The sequence below is a fragment of the Oryctolagus cuniculus genome, chromosome 1 (assembly GCF_051225735.1).
Source record: "Oryctolagus cuniculus isolate XC-2025 breed Fujian yellow rabbit chromosome 1, ASM5122573v1, whole genome shotgun sequence".
NCBI lineage: Eukaryota > Metazoa > Chordata > Mammalia > Lagomorpha > Leporidae > Oryctolagus > Oryctolagus cuniculus.
Window position 1 is genome coordinate 226,814,786 of NC_142867.1, and position 24,466 is coordinate 226,839,251.

At 43.0% G+C, this 24,466-nt stretch overlaps 2 protein-coding genes across 3 annotated transcripts in view; one reads left to right on the plus strand and one right to left on the minus strand.

The window, feature by feature from the left end:
* LOC127489783 (olfactory receptor 1L8) overlaps positions 1–24,466 on the minus strand; it is a 277,026-nt gene that overhangs the window by 40,334 nt on the left and 212,226 nt on the right. The window contains exon 1 of one of the 2 annotated variants that reach the window (XM_089302186.1): positions 6,523–6,837. The exons of the other annotated variant lie outside the window; for it this stretch is intronic. The gene's annotated coding sequence lies outside the window, so the exon portion shown is untranslated. Of the gene's footprint in view, positions 1–6,522; positions 6,838–24,466 lie in introns of those variants that run through there. 2 annotated transcript variants of the gene reach the window in all.
* Positions 18,025–23,069, plus strand: LOC149128884 (olfactory receptor 1Q1-like). The gene has a single exon (XM_089304999.1). It carries the CDS (start codon positions 18,025–18,027, stop codon positions 18,967–18,969), a length of 945 nt encoding a protein of 314 aa, XP_089161125.1. The 3' UTR covers positions 18,970–23,069.

Consider the following 24,466-nt stretch of genomic DNA (forward strand, 5'->3'; position numbering starts at 1 on the left):
TGGGATCATTCATGTGTATCCTTTTCAGATTGAATTCCATCACTTAGTAATGGACATTTAAGGCTCCTCCATGTCTCTTCATGGCCTGATAGTATATTTTCTGTGGGGAGCAAACCGGACTGGACTGAGTTACTGGAATTAAGACTTATTCTATGCATCTGCTCTCCCACAATATGGCGCTGGGAGAGGAGAAAACAGCTTCTACACAGCTGCCTCCAGTTCAACCAATAAACTGTAGGACCTACTCCTGATTAGAGGAGAGCAGCGTACTCGGCGTGTGGGCAGCCGAGTTAGGATTGGCGGAGGAGGACTATAAAGGAGGAGAGAGACGGCATTCACCAGGAACATCTAAGGGGAACATCTAGCTGAAGGAACACCTGTGCAGCCCCCGAGAAGAGCCGGCCGGCGGTGTGCTGCTCCCCCGCGGAAGTGGGGAAAGTGGCAGGGGGAACCGCCCTTCCACGGAGGTGGAAGGGATAGTAGCCAACCCGGGAAGAACCAGCAGCAAACCCGGGGAGGGCCGAGCAGACGAAAGAACAGCGCAGGGTTTAGTGTCGTTCCTCCACGAAGAGGGGGAGTGACATAATGGTGCCGTGACTCGGATATGAAGCCTAGGCAGGGTTCAGTGTTGCTCCTCCACGAAGAGGGGGAGCGACATAATGGTGCCGTGACTCGGATATGAAGCCTAGGCAGGGCTTAGTGTCGTTCCTCCATGAAGAGGGGGAGCGACATAATGGTGCCGTGACTCGGATAGGAAACCTAGGACGGATATGAAACTTAAGAGGGAAGAAACGGGAAGAACTGGGAAAATATCGGAGAGAGAGACTAGCAAACAGCCTAGGGAAAAGCCGGACGAAAAGGGTGCCGGAAGAAGCTATTGAAAGCCTAGGCATAGACTCAGATACGGACTACGGACTACAGGGGGAAGCTGGGAGAAATCTCTAAAGTCGAAAGCGAAAGTGAAAGCTAGAACAAACAGACTCGGATGCGGACTGTGGGGAGAGGCCAGGAGAAATGAGGGAGGAGTATTGTTGGAAGAAAAATTAAGGAAACATACCGGGTAGAGAAAAATGTTAGGGAAATTGAAGCTGCCGGCAGGGCGAGGCGCCGGGAAGCCGCAGGGATAAGAGAAACAGAAGTTTAGAAGTAAAAGAGAAATAGGAATGCTGGAAGATAGAAGTAAAATGGGAGAGATAGGAATGCCCGGAGATAGAGAAATAGAGAAAGAGAAAGGCCTCCCCACAACACAGTAATGTGAGAGCTTGGATTCGGTCTGCCTGATTAAGTGAGGCGATGAGCACCTGCGGCGGCTAGCAGCTTATGCGCCGCAGGTCACCGAAGACAGGCACGAATTAACATCAGTAAGGCTTCCCCACAACACAACAATTAGGAGGCTTGGATTCGGTCTGCCTGATTAAGGCGGTAAGCACCAGCAAGCAGCTCGACCAGAGTATGAGCTGCAGGTCACCGAAGATAGGCACGAACCAACACTAATAAGTCTCCCCCACAATACGGCAATGAGAAGGCTTGGATTCGGTTTGCCTGATTGTTAGGGCTTGTAAGCCCCTGCAGGCAGAGCAGAGCATGCGCTGCAGGGCACCGAACACAGGCACGCATCAGCGCCTAAAAACCTCCTCACAACATGGCGAAGAGAGGACCCAGATTCGGTTTTCCTGATTGATAGGACTTGTAAGAACCTGTGGCAACTCTAGCAAGTAGAGCAGAGTGTGTGCCGCGGGACACCGAAGACAGGCGCGTATCAACGCCAAAAAATAAAAAGAAAGGGGGATCTGTGGGGAGCAAACCGGACTAGACTGAGTTACTGGAATTAAGACTTATTCTATGCATCTGCTCTCCCACAATATGGCGCTGGGAGAGGAGAAAACAGCTTCTACACAGCTGCCTCCAGTTCAACCAATAAACTGTAGGACCTACTCCTGATTAGAGGAGAGCAGCGTACTCGGCGTGTGGGCAGCCGAGTTAGGATTGGCGGAGGAGGACTATAAAGGAGGAGAGAGACGGCATTCACCAGGAACATCTAAGGGGAACATCTAGCTGAAGGAACACCTGTGCAGCCCCCGAGAAGAGCCGGCCGGCGGTGTGCTGCTCCCCCGCGGAAGTGGGGAAAGTGGCAGGGGGAACCGCCCTTCCACGGAGGTGGAAGGGATAGTAGCCAACCCGGGAAGAACCAGCAGCAAACCCGGGGAGGGCCGAGCAGACGAAAGAACAGCGCAGGGTTTAGTGTCGTTCCTCCACGAAGAGGGGGAGCGACATTTTCTACTACTGTTAAATGATATTCCAATGAATTGTGGTAATTCAGAATGTATGCATTCACCTACTGAAGGGCATGTAGACTGCTTTTGAGATTTGGCAATTATGAATAAAACTGTATGAACATCATGTGCAGTGTGCAGGTTTTTGTGGATAACATTTTCTTTTAAAAAAAAACCTTTTATTTATAAATATAAATTTCAAAAGTACAACTTTTGGATTATAGCTGCTTCCCCCCCCCATAACCTCCCTCCTACCCACAACCATCCCACCTCCTACTCCCTCTCCCATCCCATTTTTCATCAAGATTCATTTGCAATTATCTTTATATACAAAAGATAAACTTAGTATATATTAAGTAAAGATTTCAATAGTTTGCACCCACACAGATACACACAAAATATAAAGTACTGTCTAAGTACTAGTTTTACTGTTAATTTGCATAGTACAACACAGAGATCCTACATGGGGAGTAAGTGCACAGTGACTCCTATTGTTGATTTAACAACTGACACTCTTATTTATGATGTCAGTGATCACCTGAGGCTCTTGTCATGAGCTGCCAAGGCTATGGAAGCCTCTTGAGTTCACCAACTCTGACCTTATTTAGACAAGGCCATATTCAAAGTGGAAGTTCTCTCCTCCCTTCAGAGAAAGGTACCTCCTTTTTTGATGGCCCATACTTTCTGCTGGGATCTCATGCACAGAGATCTTTTATTTAGGTCATTTTTTTTCTTTGCCACAGTGTCTTGGCTTTCCATGCCTGAGAAACTCTCATGGGCTTTTTAGCCGGATCCAAATGCCTTAAGGGCTGATTTTGAGGCCAGAGTGCTGTTTAGGGCATTTGCCATTCTATGAGTCTGCTGTGTTGTAGATAAAATTTTCAACTCCTATGATGCCAACAGAGCTGATCAAACCCTCCCCTATGATAAAAAAAAAAAAAGAGAGATTTATGAAGCCCAATTTGGGTGTCACTTTGGATACTCCCCTTAACCTGGAGCACTGAACAGAGTTCCCTGACCACACCCAGCACACACCTCTGGGTATTCACTGAAACAGCAGAGGAATAGTCCAAAGATAAAAGCCATCAGAGGGAAAAAAAGCCACAAATATTTCCATAAATGCCTAAAAACAAATGCAGAAATTCAAAAAACAAGAATAAAGAAGACAACATGATGTCCCCTAAGGAACACAACACTTGAATATTAGAATGTGAAAATGAAATATTGAAGAAATGGAGAAATTGAATTCAAAACATTAATCAAAGGATAACTCAAAAGAAGCAAACTCATGAATTAAAGAAAACCATACATGACATGAATGAAATATTTTTCCATGAAATTGAGATTTGAAAGAGAAATTAAAACAAAACATTAGAAATGAAGAATTCAGTATCAAAAATGCAACAGAAAGCCTTAACAATAGACTCATGCGGCAGAAGAAAGAATATCTTAGTCATAAGACCAATCTCTGGAAATTTTATAGTCAGACAAAAAAAAAAGTAGAAGAAGAAAAAAGGAGGAGGAGGAGCTAGAAAAATTAAAAACAGTGTTGGAGATTTATGGGATACTATCAAAGGATTCAACAATGGGTCTTAGGAGTTCCTGGAGGTGTGGAAAGAGATAATGGATTAGAAGGCTTATTTAGTGAAATAATTACAAAAAAATCCATAATTTGGAGAAAGAAACAGATATCCAAGTACAGGAAGCATGCAGAACTCCTAATAGACATGGCCAGAAAAGATCTTCACCACAACACATTGTAGTCAAGCTTTCAACAGTAAAACATAAATATTCTAAAATGTGAAAGACAGAAATGCCAGATTGCTTTCAGAGGATCTCCAATTAGACGCTTAGCTGACTTCTCATCAGAAAGCATACAGGCTAGGAGAGAATGGCAAGATAATGTCCAAGTCTTAAGAGAAATAAAAACTGTCAACCCAGAATACTGTAACCTGCAAATCCCTCAGTTATGAATGAAGGTGAATTAAAGACCTTCCATAACAAACAGAAATTGGGGCTGGTGCTGTGACATAGCAGGTAAAGCTGCCACCTGCAGTGCCGGCAGGTTCAAGGGTGCAGATTCAAGACCTGGGTGCTTCACTTCCAATCCAGCTCTCTGCTATGGCCTGTGGAGGCAGTAGAAGATGGCTCAGGTCCTTGGGCCCCTGCACCCATTTGGGAGGCCCGGAAGAGGTTCCTGGCTCCTGGTTTCAGATCAGTGCAGCTCCAGCCATTGTGGCCAATTGGGGAGTGAACCAGCAGATGGAAGACCTCTTTCTCTCTCTCTGCCTCTCCTTCTCTATGTAACTCAAATAAATAAATAAATCTTTAAAAAACAAAAAAAAGAATGAGAGCCTGGTTGCTGTGCCCTAGTTCTAAAAAGCCTTCCAGGACTTTGAATCTCATTGTTACCATTTCTGTAACAACTACCTTGTATCAGTGGAAACTGAAGCACTAGAATCTATTTATCAAACGAGTACTAAAGAAGACTAAGGGTAATGTATGTCTATGGCCTTTTTCTTGCTCTGGAAGTAGAAAGCAGCATGTGTAGTGTAATCAAGGACTAGTCATGGGTAGTTGGATGACAAAAAATCTTCTGGTGGCTTCAAATCCACCAACATTAAAACAAATCAAAAACTATAATTTCAACTTATTATGAGAAAGATGCATACTCAACTATACCTGTGCCAGGATAATATTTATTAACCTATAAGTGCTCCAGACTTCTTTTTCTCTATCCTCTAAAAGGTGTTCAATCCTGTCTCTTTTCCACCATGGAGGAGCCCTTCTTTATTAGGCTGTGTATTTTTGCTTTTGTGAAAGAGAATTGAGGAAACTCAAGATGGTAGGAAGAGTCCCAGTTCGAGTCCTGGCTGCTCCACTTCTCATGCAGCTTTATGCTATGGCCTGGGAAAGCAGTGGAAGATGTCTCAAGTGCTTGGGCCTCTGCACCCACATGGGAGACCTGGAGGAAGCTCTTGGCTCCTGGCTTTGGATTGATGCAGCTCAGGCCATTGTGACCAATTATGGAGTGAACCAGCGCATGGAAGACTTCTCTCTCTCTGCTTCTCCTTCTCTCTCTGTGTAACTCTGACTTTCAAATAAATAAATAAATCTAAAAAAAAAAAACCAGAAATTGAAAGAATTTGTCACCACGCATCCAGAATTACAAAATATGCTTAAGGATGTGCTACATACAGAAACACAGAAAGACAGTCATCACTATGAAAGAATCTGAAGGCAGACATATCCCAGTAAAAGTACAAAAGAAACCCAAAGTAAACAATAGGAATATTTATGGAAAAATTTTAGGACTCACTCATTACTTATCAATAGTCACTTTGAATGTAAATGGCCTCAACTCAAGCAAATTGAGTATAGAATGACATTCCTCAACACAATCAAGGCAATTTATGATAAACCCATGGCAAGCATCTTATTGAATGGGGAAAAGTTGGAAGAATTCTCACTAAGATCCAGAACCATACAAGGATGCTCACTCTCACCATTACTATTCAATATAGTGTTGGAGTTTTAGCCAGAGCCATTAGGTAAGAAAAAGAAATGAAAGGAATAAAATTTGGAAGGAGGAAGTCAAACTATCCCTACTTGCAGATGACATGATTCTATATACAGGGGACCCAAAAGACTCCACTAACAGACTATTGGAACCCAAAGAGAGTTTGGTAAAGTGGCAGGATATAAAATTAACACACAAAAATCAATAACTTTTGTATACACAGAGAATGCCATGAATGAGGAAGAACTTCTAAGACCAATCCTACTCACAATAGCTACAGAAAAATGAAATAACCTTGGAATAAATTTAATCAAGAACATCAAAGATCTCTAAGGTGAAGATTACAAAACATTAAAGAAAGCAGTAGAAGAAGACACAAAAAAATGAAAAAAACTTCCACGTTCATGGATTGGAAGAATCAACATCTTCAAAATGTCCATACTACCGGAAGCAATTTACAGATTCAGTGTGATACCAATCAAAATGCCAATGACGTTCTTTGCAGATCTAGAAAAAACAATAATGATATTCATATGGAAACACAGGAACCCTAAATAGCTAAAGCTACCTTATACAACAAATACAAAGCCGGAGGTATCACAATACCAGATTTCAACACATACTACAGGGCAGTTAGAATGAAAAGATCCAGGTACTGGCACAAAAGTATTGGGTAGACAAATGTAAAAGAATTCCAGAAACCAATCCATGCATCTACAACTAACTTACCTTGACAAAGGAGCCAAAATCAATTCCTGAAGCAAGGTCAGTCTCTTTAACAAAAGGTGCTGGGATGTCACTCCCCCTCTTCGTGGAGGAACGACACAGGACCCTGCGTTGTTCTTTCGTCTGCTCGGCCCTCCCCGGGTTTGCTGCTGGTTCTTCCCGGGTTGGCTACCGTCCCTTCCACCTCCATGGAAGGGCGGTTCCCCCTAGCCACTTTCCCCACTTCCGCGGGGGAGCGGCACACCGCCGGCCGGCTCTCTCGGGGGCTGCACAGGTGTTCCTTCAGGTAGATGTTCCCTCAAATGTTCCTGGTGCATGTTGTCTCTCTCCTCCTTTATAGTCCTCTTCCACCAATCCCAACTCTGCTACCCACACGCCGAGTACGCTGCTCTCCTCCAATCAGGAGCAGGTCCTACAGTTTATTGGTTGAACTGGAGGCAGCTGTGTAGAAGCTGTTACTCCCTTCTCAGCGCCATATTGTGGGAGAGCAGATGCATAGAATAAGTCTTAATTCCAGTAACTTAGTCTAGTCCGAGTTGCTCCCAGTTGCTCCCCACACTGGGACAACTGGATCTCCACATGCAAGTAGTTGTAGACAGGATGCTAGTAGAAATACAGGGGGTTAAGGCCGTTATGATGAGGTCGACGATGGAAATGACAAACATGTTACTGAAAACTAGTGGAAGGTTCTCCACATTGAAAAGTAGAAAAGAGAACGGCTGAATTATGCTGTGCCCTAGTGTTTTGTGGAAGGCAGAACTTGTAAGCCATGAATAAGCTATTTGCCAGAAGAGATTTCTAAACAAAGCATTGGACGTGTGGGGTGGCTTCTCTTAAATGCTAGAGTAAAATACAACAAGAAAAAAAATGGTATAATGACAGAATTTTTAATCAAAAGATAAAGGGACTGTAAAGATTTGGGCAGGGGACAGCACTGTGGCATAGCAGGTAAAGCCCCAGTCTGCAGCACCAGCATCCCTTATGGCCACCAGTTCGAGTCCCAGCTGCTCCACTTCTGATCCAGCTCCCTGCTAATATACTTGGGAAAGCAGTGGAGTATGGCCCAAGTCCTTGGGCCCTGCACCCATGTAGGAAACTGGGAAGAAGTTCCTGGCTCCTGATTGGCTCAGCTCGGGCCAGCCATTGTGGCCATTTGGGGAGTGAACCAGCAGATGGAAGATCCATCTTCCATCTCTGTAACTCTGATTTGAGCAAAACAGAAGAGTCATGGCATTAGGGCCACCCCTTGACCGTCAAACTTGAAGAGCTACAGACTTTGCAAATCCAACCCATGTCAGCCGCAGAGGCTGCATTCAGCTGAGTGGTGGACATGGTGCTGCCTAGAACTTCAAGGGCAGCACTTCTCAGAGCCTTGGAGGTCCAATACAGGCCCAGCATTTTCAGAAGTCAGAACTCACCAGCAGGTTTGGAGGGCAAAGCCTAAAGTTATAGAAGATCATTATTGAGCCGTAAGGACTTGGACTTACGACATCTAACTCCTTTCTTCTTGCCTGTTTCTCACTTTTGGAGAAGAAATGTCCATCTAGTGCCTGTCTCAGCACTGTGATTTGGAAGTTCATTAACATTTTTTATTTCATAAGTTTACAGGTAGAGTAAGTTTGTCTCAGGGTGAATCATAGCTTGAGTATCATCCATTTCAGATTCAGATATTTGGATGAGATTCTGAGCTTTAGACTTCTGAATTGGTGCTGGGACAAATTAAGACTTTAAGGGGTATTGAGATGGAATGAATATTTTTGCACATAAGACATGGATTTGGGGGCTCAGAGGCAGAATGTCATGGTCTGAATTTTTGTGTTGACCTCATGTTCAGAAATTGAAATCTAACTACCAGGTGATGACTATGGTGGGGGGGGGGCATTTAGGGGGTGAGTAGGCGTGAGGGCAGAGCTTTCATAAATGGAATTAGTGTCCTCTTAAAAGCGGTCCCAGGGTCCAGCCTCCACCCTTTCACCACGTGAAGATACAGCGGGAAGGTGCTCTCCAGCAGCCAGGAAGCGTCCCTTCCCAGACATGGACTCCCCAGCCCCCAGAACTGTGCAGATACATGTCTCTATGGTTTATCAACCACCCCAGTGCATAGTGCTTTATCAGTCCGAATGGACTCAGATAAGCCTTCTCAGGAAGCTGAGATTAGATCCTTGTGATTTTCATTTTCTGAACTCCCAGTATTTCTCGTTCGATGAACTTGTCTTAACGATACTTCAATAAATAATTGTCTGAAGAATTATTTAAGTTATCCTCCTATTCATTCTACAAATAGAGTACCAAATTTCTATTATGTGCCTGCCACTCTGCTGGATTTGGGGGCTGGCAGTGGAGGACAAAACATACCTTGCCATGAACTAGTGGAGACTACGGTCAAATGTACAATGCATTTTTGTTATAGTCTGTCTTCCACAAAAACAGGGATTCCATCTTATTTATGACAGAATTCCCTGACCCCAAAGGATTTACCTAAATAAATGAGGACAGCAGTGAACAGATGAATGAGTACTGTTGAGAAAGCTGAATTGACACTTAGGTTTAGATCCAAAACTCTCATCACACTGACATGCTGATCTCCCTGCTTTCTATAGGGGCTCATCTCACAGCAAAGCACTGAAGCCTTTGTTATCCTGGTATCTGCAGAAAGGCAACGGAGATAACAACGAATCACCACTTAATGTAATGGTCCGCATGTTCTCCCTCATAGGCAGGAGTTTAAAAAACCTCAATAAGAACACAGAACATTGATCACTAGAGGCCAGGAGGGGAGGGAGAGATCAGGGAGTTCAGATTAAATAGGAGGGGAAGCTGAGTGTGGTTTATGGATTGAGACAAATATACTAAGATGTTAACATCAGGGGAGCCTGGGTGTGGAATATATGGGAACTCTTTGTTCAATTCTATAATTTTTGTTCTTAATCTTACAAATATTCTGAAACAAAAAGATTTAAACAGAGAAAGGTGATTTGATACACTAGAAAAAAATCCCCCATGCTTGCAGTGAGAAAATCTGGTTTTAAATTTAGCCCAATATTTGTTTCATGTGAAAGGTAGGCAATTTTTTAACCTGATCTTCAGTCTCACTGTTATGATTTAGGATTTAATAAAACCTACATTATAGAATCTGAAGGAGTAAACCCAATGATGCATTTTATTTATTTATTTATTTTTTGACAGGTAGAGTTAGACAGTGAGAGAGAGAGACAGAGACAGAGACAGAAAGATCTTCCTTCCATTGGTTCATTCCCCAGATGGCCGCTACAGCTGGCACACTGTGCCAATCTGAAGCCAGGAGCCAGACACTTCCTCCTGGTCTCCCATGTGGGTGCAGGACCCAAGCACTTGGGCCATCCTCCACTGCCTTCCCAGGCCACAGCAGAAAGCTGGACTGGAAGAGGAGCAACAGGGACAGAATCCGGCACCCCAACCAGGACTAGAACCTGGAGTGCCGGTGCTGTAGGCAGAGGATTAGCCTAGTGAGCCATGGCGCCGGCCCCAATGATGCATTTTAAATCATAGGATACAACCACCATGAAAAATAGGCAACAAATGTTACTTGAAATGAAAGTTGAGTTACATTTACTGAGCATCATGGAGTAGTGTGGTCCCCTATTTAGTCTCAGAATGTCCATCAGCTAGATGAATTGGGCAAGTCATTAATTTCTTTAATCCTTGGTTTGCTGGTCTGAAAGACTGAGATGATAACAATATCTAACACACATGACTGTAGGGAGGGTTAATTTAATATGAATTGATATGTATTTTTATTGCTATTTTTTAAAAACGAGTATGTATCCCTTAAAAGGAAAGTAAATCAAGAGGTTACATCTCAGGGCAGGCAGCCACCCATCCAGGCCTTGACTGCACAGAAGTCTCTGCAGGCTTCCTTCTCAGAGCCAAAGTTAGGAACACACACAGTGAACCCCACGGCCAGGTCCTGACCACTCTCCTGGGATCAGCTGAGCCGCCACGCCACACTCACTAATGCTGACGTTGGAAGCACTGCCCCGTGGGTCTCCCTCCCCAGAGAAGGCAATGAGGTCGAACAACGACACACTTGGGATTCCATGCCGAGGAGAACCATGGAATCCCTGCAAAGAGCAGGTGACAAAACCTCCACTCCCTACGCCTTCCCCAGACCTGTCCTCCAGCCCCCATCAAGCAAAAGCACCTAGGAGTCTGGCAGCTCTCCTCCTCCAACTCTTCCACGATGCGTTTCTTTCTGCTGGGCTGGGCAACTGCCTCTGCCTTCCCTGCATCGCTGGCCCTGAACTGCTGTGGAAACAAGACGTGATGACCCAGGCTGCCTCCAGGGGGCCCATTCCCATCCACAAGAGGTGAGGAGCTGCACAGCCGCACACAGCGGTTTCTGAACATTTTAGGCCATTCCTAGATAGGCTCTTAGTATATTTCTGGAAGGAAACTGATCTTATTCAAAATTGACCCTTTGCACGATACTGTGAATATTGTAAATTTTGTCTCTTCCCTACACCATGTGTCTCCATGGACTTTCTCACCTCCCCCTATTAAAACTTAGCCACAGGCCGGCGCTGCGGCTCACTAGGCTAATCCTCTGCCTTGCGGCGCTGGCACACCGGGTTCTAGTCCCGGTCAGGGCGCTGGATTCTGTCCCGGTTGCCCCCCTTCCAGGCCAGCTCTCTGCTGTAGCCCGGGAGTGCAGTGGAGGATGGCCCAAGTGCTTGGGCCCTGCACCCCATGGGAGACCAGGAGAAGCACCTGGCTCCTGCCATCGGATCAGCGCGGTGCGAAGGCCGCAGCGTGCCAGCTGCAGCGGCCATTGGAGGGTGAACCAACGGCAAAGGAAGACCTTTCTCTCTGTCTCTCTCTTACTGTCCACTCTGCCTGTCCAAAAAAAAAAAAAAAACCTTAGCCACAAAAAAGTGTGAATGCCTTACACAGTCAAGAGTAATTCTTCTCAGGGACGTTTCACTGGGGTGAGAGAAAATACCTTCTGGAATCCCAGAGACTCAATCAGTTGCAGAGGTATTGAGTAATCAGGGTGAAGTGATCCTTACCAACTCACTCAGACTTTTCTTCCCACTTCTTGGAATTAACGATCAAACAAGGAAACAGCATAGACTGAGTTGTGTTATCAAGTGTCTCTCCATTTAACAAAGGGCCATCCATGGACCAGATTTCAACAGTTATAGACTAATTTTATAATGGGCACTTCAATTTCCTACAGGAATTTAAAACAAACACCTTCCCACTGCTTTCCCATCTCCAACTAGGACGTTTGGAGAACCTTTGTGTCTATATAGTGTCTTCTGGCTTCTTTCTGTAAAGCTTCTGCATTAAAATCAGGTATTATTATTCTTGTTTCCAAGATGAAAAAAACTGAAGACTCAGAAAAGGGAAGTAATTTTCTCAAGGTCTCAAAAAAGCTTCATGACAACCTGTGAACAAAGCTCAGATCTTCATTTCCTGGATCAAGTTCCATTGCTGCACATTGCTCTTTCTTGATCCATGTCTTTATAAAGCAAGATTCTCCTCTAGCCATTCCCCACTTTGCCTTTCTACCCCCTTGTCAACACCACATTTCTCTCCTCTGCCAATAAACCGATGATATGTTGCATTAAAGTCAGGGAGGATAATTTCTGCTAATGATGAGGAACATAGTAAGACTCCAGGTTTCCAGGCAGTTTGCTCTCCAACCATTCCTGGAACTCTCTAGCCTGTGTTTTGTTTTGTAACGGCAGCTCTGTGAACACTGATCCACATAGCAGCCAACTGCTGCCTGTCTAGCAGAACTCAATCCATTCTTACATCTTTCATAAGACCTAAGAGGGGCCATCACTGTGGCACAGTGAGTGGGGCCGCTGCCTGCGGTGCCAGCATCCCATGTGGGTGCCAGTTCGAGTCCTGGCTGCTCCACTTCCACCCCAGCTCTCTGCTGTGGCCCGGGAAAGCAGTAGAAGTTGGCCCAAGTGCTTGGGCCCCTGCACCATTGTGAGAAACCAGGGAGAAGCTCCTGGCTCTTGGCTTCAGATTGGCCCAGCTCCAACTGTTGCAGCCATTTGGGGAGTGAGCCAGCAGATGGAAGACCTCTCTCTCTGCCTCTGCCTCTGCCTCTGCCTCTCTGTAGCTCTGCCTTTCAAATAAATAAATAAATCTTTAAAGAAAAAGAAAGACCTGAGAATAGACAGCCCATATTTTCTAAATAATGAACTCATGTGAAGAGTCCAATCACAATGACAGGCTAATCAGGGAAAAGAAGCCCGGGAAGGGAATGGATCGAGGCTGTCAATGTGCGAGGTAGGATGGAAACAGCCTTACTTCTGAGTTGGACAGACCTATGATCACTCTAGCACCAATCCCACTCTCTGTGACCTTGTTGAAATGAATTAATCCCTCCACTCCACAATTTCATGATCTGCAAATGGGAATAATAATGTCTACTCTCTAGTTTTATAATAAGGATTAAACTAGAAGAAACCATGATAAGCACTTACTGTTGCCAAATGCACAGGACAGCATAACGGGAAAGTAAGAAACAAAGAAAGTGGGAACAGTAAAAGTAAGGAAAGCTTGAGGGGTGGCATAGCCCAGTGGTTAAGAGCATGGGCTTTGAGGTCAGAGAAGGTTGAAATCACATTCCAGTTACTAACTCTGTGACCTTGAGCATGTCAGGGAACCCCGCTGAGCTTCAATTTCCTTGTATACAAAATAGAGCTAAAAAAATTATGTCACAGAATTTCTGCTACTAACACTTGAGAACATACATGAGGCTCCTAGAACTCTGTGAGGCATGCAGTAAGTGTTCCGTCAGCATGTCCACCCCCTTTGGCTTTCATTAATAACCATACCACAGGGAAACAGATCAGGATATTCAACATCTTTTACACTGCCACACTTTTGACATGGAAAAATTTAATGTTCATTCCCCTGAGTTGTAGCATTATTCAGCTTGAGACATGAAAGAAGGCAGATCAGGAATGATAAATAAACCCAACTCCATGGAGAAGAGGCTAAGAGAACTAGGTATTCAGACAGGTAGAATCATCAGGTCTCCAGACATAAACCTGAAGTCCAGCCACCACTCAATTCTGTTTTACTGAGGAATTCACTCATGCTTCCTAAGCCTTGGTCTTCTCATCTGAAGTATGACAGTACTTCAAAAAATTATAGAATAGGAATTAAAAGACACTCATTTTGACACAAAAATTGAAACACATGCATAATTTTTACAATATGCATTTTTCCATGAACTTTTCAATTCTTAAAATGTTTACTTATTTTCATCTACTTGCAAGGCAGAGTGACAGAAAGAGAGGGATCCTTCATCTGCTGGTTCATTTTCCCAAATGCCTAAAACAATCAGGGCTAGGCCACGCCAAAGCCAGAGGCTGGAATTCCATCCAGGTCTCCCACAAGGGTGACAGGAACCCTAGTACTTGGACCATGGTTTGCTGCCTCCAGGATACATTAGCAAGAAGCTGGATGAGAAGTGGAGTAGCCAGGACTTGAACTGCACTTTGGCATGGGATGCGGGTGTCCCAAGCTGCAGCTTAACCTACGGTGCCCCTTCCATGAGCTTTGAAAAGCTCAATGCACTCAAAAGGGTAATGAACAATTGCTGCAGGGACACAGAGCTGGCAATGTCCTGGGGTTGCTGTAAGAATGATGAGATAGATTGGGACATCCTTAATTATTCACTTTTTCTCCCAACAAACAAATTGCAAAGTCTAATAATTCTTTGAGTATCCATGGACGCAGCTGATTCCCACCCCAAAACAGGTTACTTGGTTATTATTTATGACTAAACAATTATAGTTACCCAGTGAGAAAGGATCAGACACACAGCACTTTGAAAAGTAGAAAAGGTCACACAAAAGAGAGACATGGATGGCAGACATACAGACTACGTTTAATGAGAATGAATGAAATGAGAATTTAATGAAAAATGCATAGGTCAAATTTCCAGCATTTACTGAAAGCTTGCCACGGACCAAGCAGTTTCATTAATCCTCACAGCCATGTTAAGAGAGAGTTACCATTTTTAAAGGTCTCTTTATTTATTTGAAATGCATAGTGATAGAGACAGAGAGGGAGAAGAGTAATACACTATTAAAATCCCCATTTTGCAGAATGAAATTTTGCAGAGAAAAACTAAGGCTAAGCTTAGTTTTTGCTTAGTTTTGCTTGCACAGTGTTGCCTTTGTTGATTCGTGTTTAGATTTCTCAAGGGCTCTCAAGAGAGACAAATGCCGTACCGTCTCCCTGGTATGTTGGAGCTAAAAAGAAACAAAGAAATGCTGGTATATATCAATCGTGCTGCAAACAGTGTTTCAGCAAACTTTATTTTAAATCTTTGTCATACAAATGGATAGGAATTATATACTATTATGGTATTAACAGTTTTATGGCTACTTTAACATTTATTTTATATGAGTGAAGTTGAATATCTTTCATTTAATTCTTGTTTATAATCCTTGCTTGTTTTCCTCCTGAACTATGGCCTTTTTTTTCTTTTTTATTTGTTGAACTCTTTATTTAACAGAGCCATTAAGCCTTTGACTCTAATGTACGTTAAAACTGCGCTATCTCAAAAATAAACATTAAGTAGAAAGAATAAGAGCAAGAAAGAACTCTTGTGCTGACTAGGCTTAGGGCTCAGGGGGCCAAACCCATCCAGTGGACAGAGGTCGTGACACTCACACTTTAACGCTTGCAGAGGAAAACAGTTCTGGTGGCTAGTCCTGCTGCTGAAATCACTGGAGGAAAGGAACGTTCATGTTCCCAAGATCCTATAAAAATGAGAGTGAGCATCGATTTCAGAGATTGAGTCAAGGCCGTGGTCCTTACAGTTTTTGCTTGTATATACCCTGCTGAAAATCTATGCATTTTCTTTTTTTAAAAAAATGACTAATTTATTTGAAAGGCAGAGTTACAGATTGAGAGAGTGAGCGATCAAATGATCTTCCATTCACTGACTCAATCCCCAGTGGCCCCAACCCTGGGAGCTTCATCTCCCAGCTTCTCTCACATGGGTAGCAGGGTGCACGTTCTTGGACCATCTTCCACTGCTTTCCCAGGTGCACTAGCAGGGAGCTAGATCAGACCAGGAAGCTGGGACTCTCACCAGTGCCCATATGGGATGACAGTGTTACAGGCAGTGGCTTAACCTGCTGCACCACAGCACCAACTCCACATCTATGCGCTTTTAAAAACTGGTTTATAAAGTTATGCATCAGATGGTTAAGTACTTACAAGGATATAAGGTAGAGTGTGCCTTTAAATATAATGTAAAACAAAATCTTACATTACTCCCATTTCTTAACATGTATTGAGTGGCATCTAAATATCAGGATGATCTGATACATTATCCATCTTTGAAGTTTTAGAATAAAGTGATCCTTAGTAGCTCTATGTTTTAATGTTATTCCTTTTAAACATGTTCTTCCATTCTGCTTATCTTTTATATATTTTATTCTATTGCAAGAAATTTTTATGCTGAAAGGTCTCTTATAATTAGCTATCTTATATTCCACAATGAAAGAGAATATAAAATGTAAGCTATTTCTTAATTTCTTGTGGCCATAAAATTCTAAGCATTGAAAAAATCAGAAAAATCATCTGAGTTATTATTAAAATTATTAATAGTAACTGATTAAAATTATATAATCATTAGCTTCAACGATATGAAGTTATAAATTTTGACCTAAAAAAATGAAAATTTCATGTAATATATTGAAACTTTTGAAAATTGATTAGTTATTAAATCTAAATAATCAAATTTTATTGAAAAGCATTTCATAGAGCAATGTTTTTCCCCAATTTCTTTCCCAATTAATTCACAAATCCAGAAATGAGTATCAGTTCTATTACTCTTTGCTTTTCATTTGTTATGTGGGACACAGGATAATGCACATGGTGAGATCTTAAAGACAAGATGATTATCACTCATCCTGAGGAGCAGTAGTTTTTTGACTTACTACTTGTTGCATATTTAGTGGAGGGTCAAGCTTGCGATTATAAAGAAAACTGAAAATATGTCATTATAAACAGAAAAGTAAGAAAAGAAGGAAGGAAGGTAGAAGCGAGGGAGGGAGGGAGATAGGGTAGAGTGGGAAATATCATATGTTCTTTTTTTTTTAAAGATTTATTGACTTGAAAGTATGAGTTACACAGAATAGGAGAGGAAGAGAAAGAGAGGTTTTCCATCTGCTGGTTCACTGCTCAATTGGACGAAACGGCTGGAGCTGTGCCGATCCCAAGCCAGGAGCCAGGAGCCAGGAGCCTCTTCAGGTCTCACACACAGGTGCAGGGGCCCAAGCACTTGGGCCATCTTCTCCTGCTTTCCCAGGCCATAGCAGAGAGATGGGTAGGAAGTGGAGCTGTCGGAACTCAAACTGGCGCCCACATGGATGCCAGCACTGCAGGTGGTGGCCTTACCCGCTACCAGCCCCAATATCATATGTTCTTAAAACTGTATACATAAAGTACATGAAATCTGTTCCCTCTTTATAAACAAAAGCAACTGAAAAAAGACAAGATGAGTTTAGAAAAGAGAAATACAGAAATTACGAATCTGGAAACTAACCCCTAAAACAGCGACTGTGTACTCCTTGAGATGTCTGGATCTTTCTAGGGCCCGGCATGGTGGCATAGTAAGTAAAGCTGCCACCTGCAGTGCTGGCATCCCATATGGGCACTGGTTCGAGACCTGGCTGCTGCACTTCCAATCCAGCTCTCTGCCATGGTCTGGGAAAGCAGTATAAGATGGTCTAAGTCCTTGGACCCCTGCACCAATGTAGAAGACCCAGAGGAAGCTCCTGGATCCTGGCTTTGGGTCGATGCAGCTCCAGCTCTTGCGGCCATCTGGAGAGTGAACTAGTGATTGGAAGATACCTCTCTCTCTCTCTCTCTCTCTCTCTCTGCCTCTAACTCTGCCTTTCAAATAAATAAAATAAATCTTTTTTAAAAAAGAGGGAAGTCTGGATATTAGCAAGAGGATGATTTCCTCAAAGTGAAAATTGATGAGCCAAAAGATTTTTGACAACCCTTTTGTCAGGCAGATGCCTTTATTAAGTAGTTACCAATAAGTATGATTACCATGAATAGAATGTCTTAATTTTATTTTGAGGAGTTTTGTTGTATACAGGTTGACAGCACAGCCTTTGGAGGCAAATTAAACATGACTTAAATTCAGATTTTGTCCTATATGAGTTTAAACCTAACCATGCCTCAATTTTCTAATTTCTAATGCTAAAATAATAATTGTCTCATGAGGTTTCTGTAAGATTTAAATGTAATACTGCAACAGAGTCCCCGGTTTGAGCTAAATGCTCTAAATATGTTAGCTGTGGTGATGGTGATATTGATGATGTTGAAAACTCCATAGGAAAAAGAGTTAATCACCCATTCCAGTTACCAATATCATGTTTAGTTTATACTGAAGTACAACAGTAACAGTAAACATCCTGGTGATGTGTCCACACTTATCAAAATAACTTTTTGTTCTTATTGCTATAGATGGACAACACCAACTGGACCAGTGTGTCCCATTTTGTTCTCTTGGGCATTTCTACCTACCCAGAAGAGCAGCTCCCACTCTTCCTTCTTTTCCTATTCATGTACGCAATCAACATTTCTGGCAACCTTGCCATCATCACACTGATTGTCTCTACTCCACGTCTCCATACCCCCATGTACATCTTCCTCAGTAACTTGGCCTTGACGGACATCTGCTTCACCTCCACCACGGTCCCCAAGATGCTACAGAATATTTTCTCCTCTACAAAGGCCATTTCCTACATGGGCTGCTTAGCCCAGACTTACTTCTTCATTTGCTTTGCAGCCATGGAAAACTTCCTCTTGGCAGTGATGGCCTATGACAGGTACGTCGCTATCTGCCACCCTTTCTGCTATCACGTGACCCTGACCAGAAGGCTGTGCATGTGGATGGTGGCTGGGTGCCACGTCCTCTCCCACCTTCATGCCCTGTTGCACACCCTCCTCATGGGGCAACTGATCTTCTGTGCCAACAACAGGATCCCTCACTTCTTTTGTGACCTCTACCCACTAATGAAGATCTCCTGCACCAGTACTCACCTCAACACCCTGATGATTCACACAGAAGGTGTGATCGCCATCAATGGAGCTCTGGTCTTCATCATTGCCTCCTACGCCTGCATCATCTCGGCAGTCCACCGCATTCCCTCAGCCAAGGGCAAGTGGAGAGCATTTTCTACCTGTGGCTCCCACCTGGCGGCAGTGGCCATATTCTACGGCACCCTCACATGGGTCTACTTCAGGCCCCTTTCCAGCTATTCAGTGACCAAGAGTCGCATTGTGACAGTCATGTACACAGTGATTACTCCCACGCTGAACCCCTTCATCTACAGCCTAAGAAATGGGGATGTCAAAGGGGCCTTCAGGAAATGGATGAACAGACTACAGGCTTCTTTCTTTAGATAAAACCCTAAAACACACGTGGGTTTTATCTCTGAGTCTGGAGATACAGTGTCTCACAGACCTGCTTCCTTTATAGCTTCCTGGAAATATATAAATTAACTACATATCATAGATTCTGCATTAGTTATTGATCTAAGATATCTCTTAATCCCAAAGTACATGAAATAAAAGGGAACCTCCATCCACTTATTGTAAAATGCTGCATGGCTTTCACTAGAACTGAGGGTGTTCTCTGGGCTTGCAATTAAACAAGACTGTAGCACTCAAAATGCTTAGATTCAGGCAACAGAAATTCATTCTGGAGGACTTATGGAAGAAATGGGTTTATTAAAAGCTTACGTGGATGGAGCTCATGAATTTCCAAGGCTAGGAAGCCAGGCTCAAAGAAATGAACAAGAGTAAGAAAGGTCATATAGTAAGAACCACAGTCAAAATCATGACACAGAACTATTCTGATGGGGACACTCCGGTAGTCACCAAACCCTGTTCACAGTAGCTTGTACTCCCACCAATAGGACCAGCATTAGTCACTGGGCATAGCCCTTGGATGCCTGCAAAGTGGACACTGACACCCCTAGAAAGAATGCCGACTTCTTATTCTTCTCATCAGAGCCTTAAGATTCAAAGGTGGTGCATCTGGTTGACTGAAAATTGGACACTTGCTCACATTCCAGCTGCCAGGCAAACTGGGACAGTGATACTGGTGCTTTTGTTTTCTGGAAGATTCCCTAAGACAGGTGAAATGGGGTAACTGCTCCAATATGGAAAGAGAGCAATAATGACAACGTCCGCCCTAAGGGGTCAGAAGCTCCAGATGCTCCAGAATTAAGCAACATCACAGCTCTCCAGCTGGCTTCTTCCTCAACTTAAACTCGTTTTCTTAGTATGTTCCTGGTTATTTCTGTAGCTGATAACACAGGATTCATCTACCATTGGGTGTTCGATGATCAATCAATGCTGATTATAAGGAACAGGTTCAAGAGCCAAGAACTCTACTAAAATGTTGGTTCTTCAGCCTCATGTTTGCAGGATCAAGAGGCAAATTTTAGAGGGGCCTGTGAGGTCATGGGGCAGAAGTTTCAAGTGTGGGCTGATTTAGTTCTTCTTTTTGAAAATCTTTTACATTTCTAATGGTGGGGCAGGTGTACTGGGGAACAGAAAAGAATGAAAACACAATCCTGTATTTTAAGGTTAGAACACGTACACACATACATCCCACAAAGAGTCTTACAAGGGTGTACTTACAGGAAAAGAATTTAGACATGGAAATGGAATTGAAGTTACGGTTCAGAACTCATGCAGTAGAAATTGAATTTTTAACTGATCACTTAACTTCTTCTCTTTACTGCACTACTACTCTATATCAGGAACTTAGTAAGTATTTTACACTTACTGGTTTTTAAAATTACTTCCTGCATCTTTATTATTGTTTCCATTTTTGCAAATGAGGAAACTGTTTTAGAACATTCAAATGAATTTCCTAAGGACACTCAGATGAAACTGGTGAAATCAAGATGCATAAGATAACTGTATCATTCTCATTATTTTTTTTAAAGATTTATTGTATTTATTTGAAAGAGTTACAGAGAGCAGTATAGACAGAGAGAGAGGTCTTCCATCCACTGGTTCACTCCCCAGATGGCCACGATGGCCGGAGTTGTGCCAATCCAAAGCCATGAGCTTCTTCTGGGTCTCCCACATGGGCGCAGGGGCCCAAGCACTTGGGCCATCTTCCACTGCTTTCCCAGGCCACAGCAGAGAGCTGGATCAGAGGAGCAGCCAGGACTAGAACCAGCACCCATAAGGGATGCCGGTGCTTCAGGCTAGCACTTTAACCTGCTATGCCACAGCACCGGCCCCTCTCATTGGTTTTTAAATATCTACCTAAAGGGATGCTATCACCTTTTGCCTAGAAGCCTGTGGCTAAGTTTAAGGAAACCTACAAACTGCAATGCCACTGTTGGCACAAGAAATGATCAAACTTCGTATCACTCAAAGCCATCCTCGGTCTTCCTAGACATTTACTGAAGGCAGGGCTGATAGAAGACTGCTTTCGGACTTTTCTTATGTCTTTGGGAATCCTGCTTATTTTACTTTGAATAGAACTTTCACTGTAAAAGAAACTTAATTCATAGGGTGAGCCTAGGGGTTAAGATGTCACTGGGTAAACCTACATCCCATATCAGAGTGCCTGGGCTCAAGTCCAGACTCCTTCTTCATTCTAGTTCCCTGCTAATGTGCTGCCTGGTAGGCAGCGAGTGATAGTTCAAGTAGTTGGATCCCTGCTATTCACATGGGAGACCCAGACTGAATCCCTGGCTCCTGGCTTTGACCAGCCCTGTTGCAGGCATTTGGGGAGTAAACCAGCAGATAGGTGATATCTCCCCCACCCCCACTCCTATCTCTTTTTCTCTACCTCTGAAGCAAATAAATAAGAAATTTCTTTCACAAAAGAAAACTTGAAAGTATTTAAAGCAGAAGAAAGGAAAAAGTCACCCATAATCTTTGTTAGTTTTCAGGTTTCTTCTCCTGTGTGGAAGCGTTTTTCCCTCAAACAGATATAATCATGCTATCTATAAAACTGTTTCTATCATGCAAGCCATAGTTTTTCATTGTTGCATATACTTAGTAAACACTTTGATGCACATGGCCTTGTCTAGTATGTCCCTTACACTTGGAGGTTCAGGTTATTTCCCATTTGCCATATTACAATTCCTTTTGGGTTAGCATATTTGTGGGTAATGCTTTCTAGCTTGATTCCCAGGTATGCAATTACTAAGAGAGTGAGCGTTTTCAGGATGCACAACCACCAACTACCTAGGAGAGCACCTGATTCACTTTACCCTCCTCTGCTCTGGGTTTTAGCATTCGAAAAATATGTTCATATTTTCTAATTTTATAAGGAAGAAGGACTATATCGGTTGCTTTAGTTAACATTTATTTGGATAATAGAGTCTGGGTTTTTTCTTTGGAATGTTGACTATTTTAAATTTCCCTTTTCTAGTTCTTGACCACTAATAAGGATAATATGTATATTATCCTTCCAAATATCAGGCACATATATCCAGGCCTTTCAGCAATGAAAAGAGATTATTTCAGGACTAGGCATGAAGTTGCAGACAAAAAGAAGAGGAAATAAAGAAATAAAATAAGAAATAAGGAAATAAGAAATTCCTTCATAACATTGACATAAAAACTGTGAGAGCATAACTATGCTAATGCAAATGAGCTCTTGGCACTGAGAATTTTTGTTCTTGCTTGACTGAACCAGGAACTCTGTCTCTCTAATGACTCTTGGTGGGGATGTTGTGTCAAGAGGCATGATGACTGATACAGGTTGGAATCTCGGGAATCTGTTTGATCATTTACTAGCAGCAATACTGAGGTAGGCTGTTTCTGTGAGGGCAGGAACACAGTCTTCCCTTCTTACAGGGAATCCCACTTGTAATATGACTTTGTTGTTCTCCCTAAACAGTTTCTTTCCCCTCCCATCTAATCTGGGTAAAATCTGGGTTTGCGTTGATCAAAACAATAAAGTGATGGTACTTTTGGTCTTCTGACTCCTGACCTGAAGGACCCTGCAGCTCCCACTTTCATCTCCTTGCTCCTCAGAGACCACCATGTGAAGCAACCTGGGAGATTTGCTTCACGAATAAGAGACCATAGTGGGAGAGGGGGCCCACCAACAGCAGACTCTACCCTACCCAACTTAAGAGACCATGGTGGGAAAGGGGTCCTACCAACAGCAGACTCCAACCATATCTAACTCCTGTTGAACCACCAGATGACTTCACCTGCACCAAAGAAGTCGGGGCAGAGCAGCCAAAGAACTGACCAGGTGCACTCGACTGTATGAGTTGACCCAAAGAACTGTAGTCAATGAAATCATTGTTGTCTTAACAGCTAATTTTGGGGCCTTTTATGCAGTAATGAACAACTTAAAACAGGCTTCTTGAACAATTCACATAAATATAAACTCATTTTTAAAATCAGAATGATAAATTGCACCATTTGATTGTATCTTAAATAAGATACAGAACTGTAAGCATTTACAATAGTCTGAAGTGGTCAACAAACTATTTTATATTAAAGTGATAGTACTAACATTTAGTGGGTGGGAGGGACATTATGGGGGGGAAGCCATTGTAGTCCATAAACTGTACTTTGGAAATTTATATTCATTAAATAAAAGTTTAAAAAAATATTTAGCCAGATATGTCTGAAAAATTATAGCCTCCAGCACGCACTAGACACAGAATTCCTTCAGCTTCTGTCCAGGAGGTTTTATCTCTGTAAAACTCTCCCTGTAGGAAGCCATCACATATTCATTGCACTCTATCCAATTTGGGAAGGGCATTTCAGTGGGGGGTAAAGTGAAGCAACAGGTGTGAAGACAGTGTCACCCATTCATTCAGACTGTGCTGATGAATGAAATTGGAAGAGCAATCACTCTACATCAAGAACTCATTTGACCCTCTCATAAGGTTGGAAGAGCTGTGTCCTCAGAAGTCAAACGTATGAGTACCGGGCATCCCGGCAGAGCCAAAGAAGCTGGAAGTGTCAATGTAGTAAAACATGTTATAATTAGATCAGAGTTCTGGTCCTATTACAGATATTGCACAGTAAGGCTTTAACTCCAGTTAATAAAATTATATTGCATATTTAAAAATGACTATGTGGCAGGTTTTGAATATTCTTGCTACAAAGAAGTGGTAAATATTTGAGGTGATAGATATATATCTTGATTGGATCACTACATATGTATACAAGTATCTAAACATTCTACACCATAGAAGTATCACATTCTACACCATAAATATATATGATTACCATGTGTCAGTTAAAAACAAATCTTTTGAACTATTTTTTTTTTCACTCTGAGCACTGCCTTAGCTGCATCCCACCAAGTTGGCTATCTCACATTTTCACTGTGATTCAGTTTTAAATAGTTTCTAATTTCCCCCCTGTGATTTATTATTTGACCTATGGACTGAGAACTCTGTCCTCAATCTTGGACTTCTTAGGCTCAAGAACCATGAAAAATAAATTTTTGTTAATTAAGTTTTCAAAAAACACAAAGTTTTGGGAGTATCATCCCAGCTCATCTATTGGTCTCAAAATCTTTTTTCTGTATAATGATATCCTAACTCTGGCTGGCGCCGCAGCTCACTAGGCTAATCCTCTGCCTGCAGCGCCGGCACACCAGGTTCTAGTCCCAGTCAGGGCGCCAGATTCTGTCCTGGTTGCTCCTCTTCCAGGCCAGCTCTCTGCTGTGGCCCAGGAGTGCGGTGGAGGATGGCCCAAGTGCTTGGGCCCTGCACCCCATGGGAGACCAGGAGAAGCACCTGGCTCCTGCCTTTGGATCAGTGTGATGTGCCGGCCACAGCGCACCAGCCACGGCAGCCACTGGAGGGTGAACCAACAGCAAAAGGAAGACCTTTTTCTCTGTCTCTCTCACTGTCCACTCTACCTGTCAAAAAAAAAAAATATCCTAACTCTG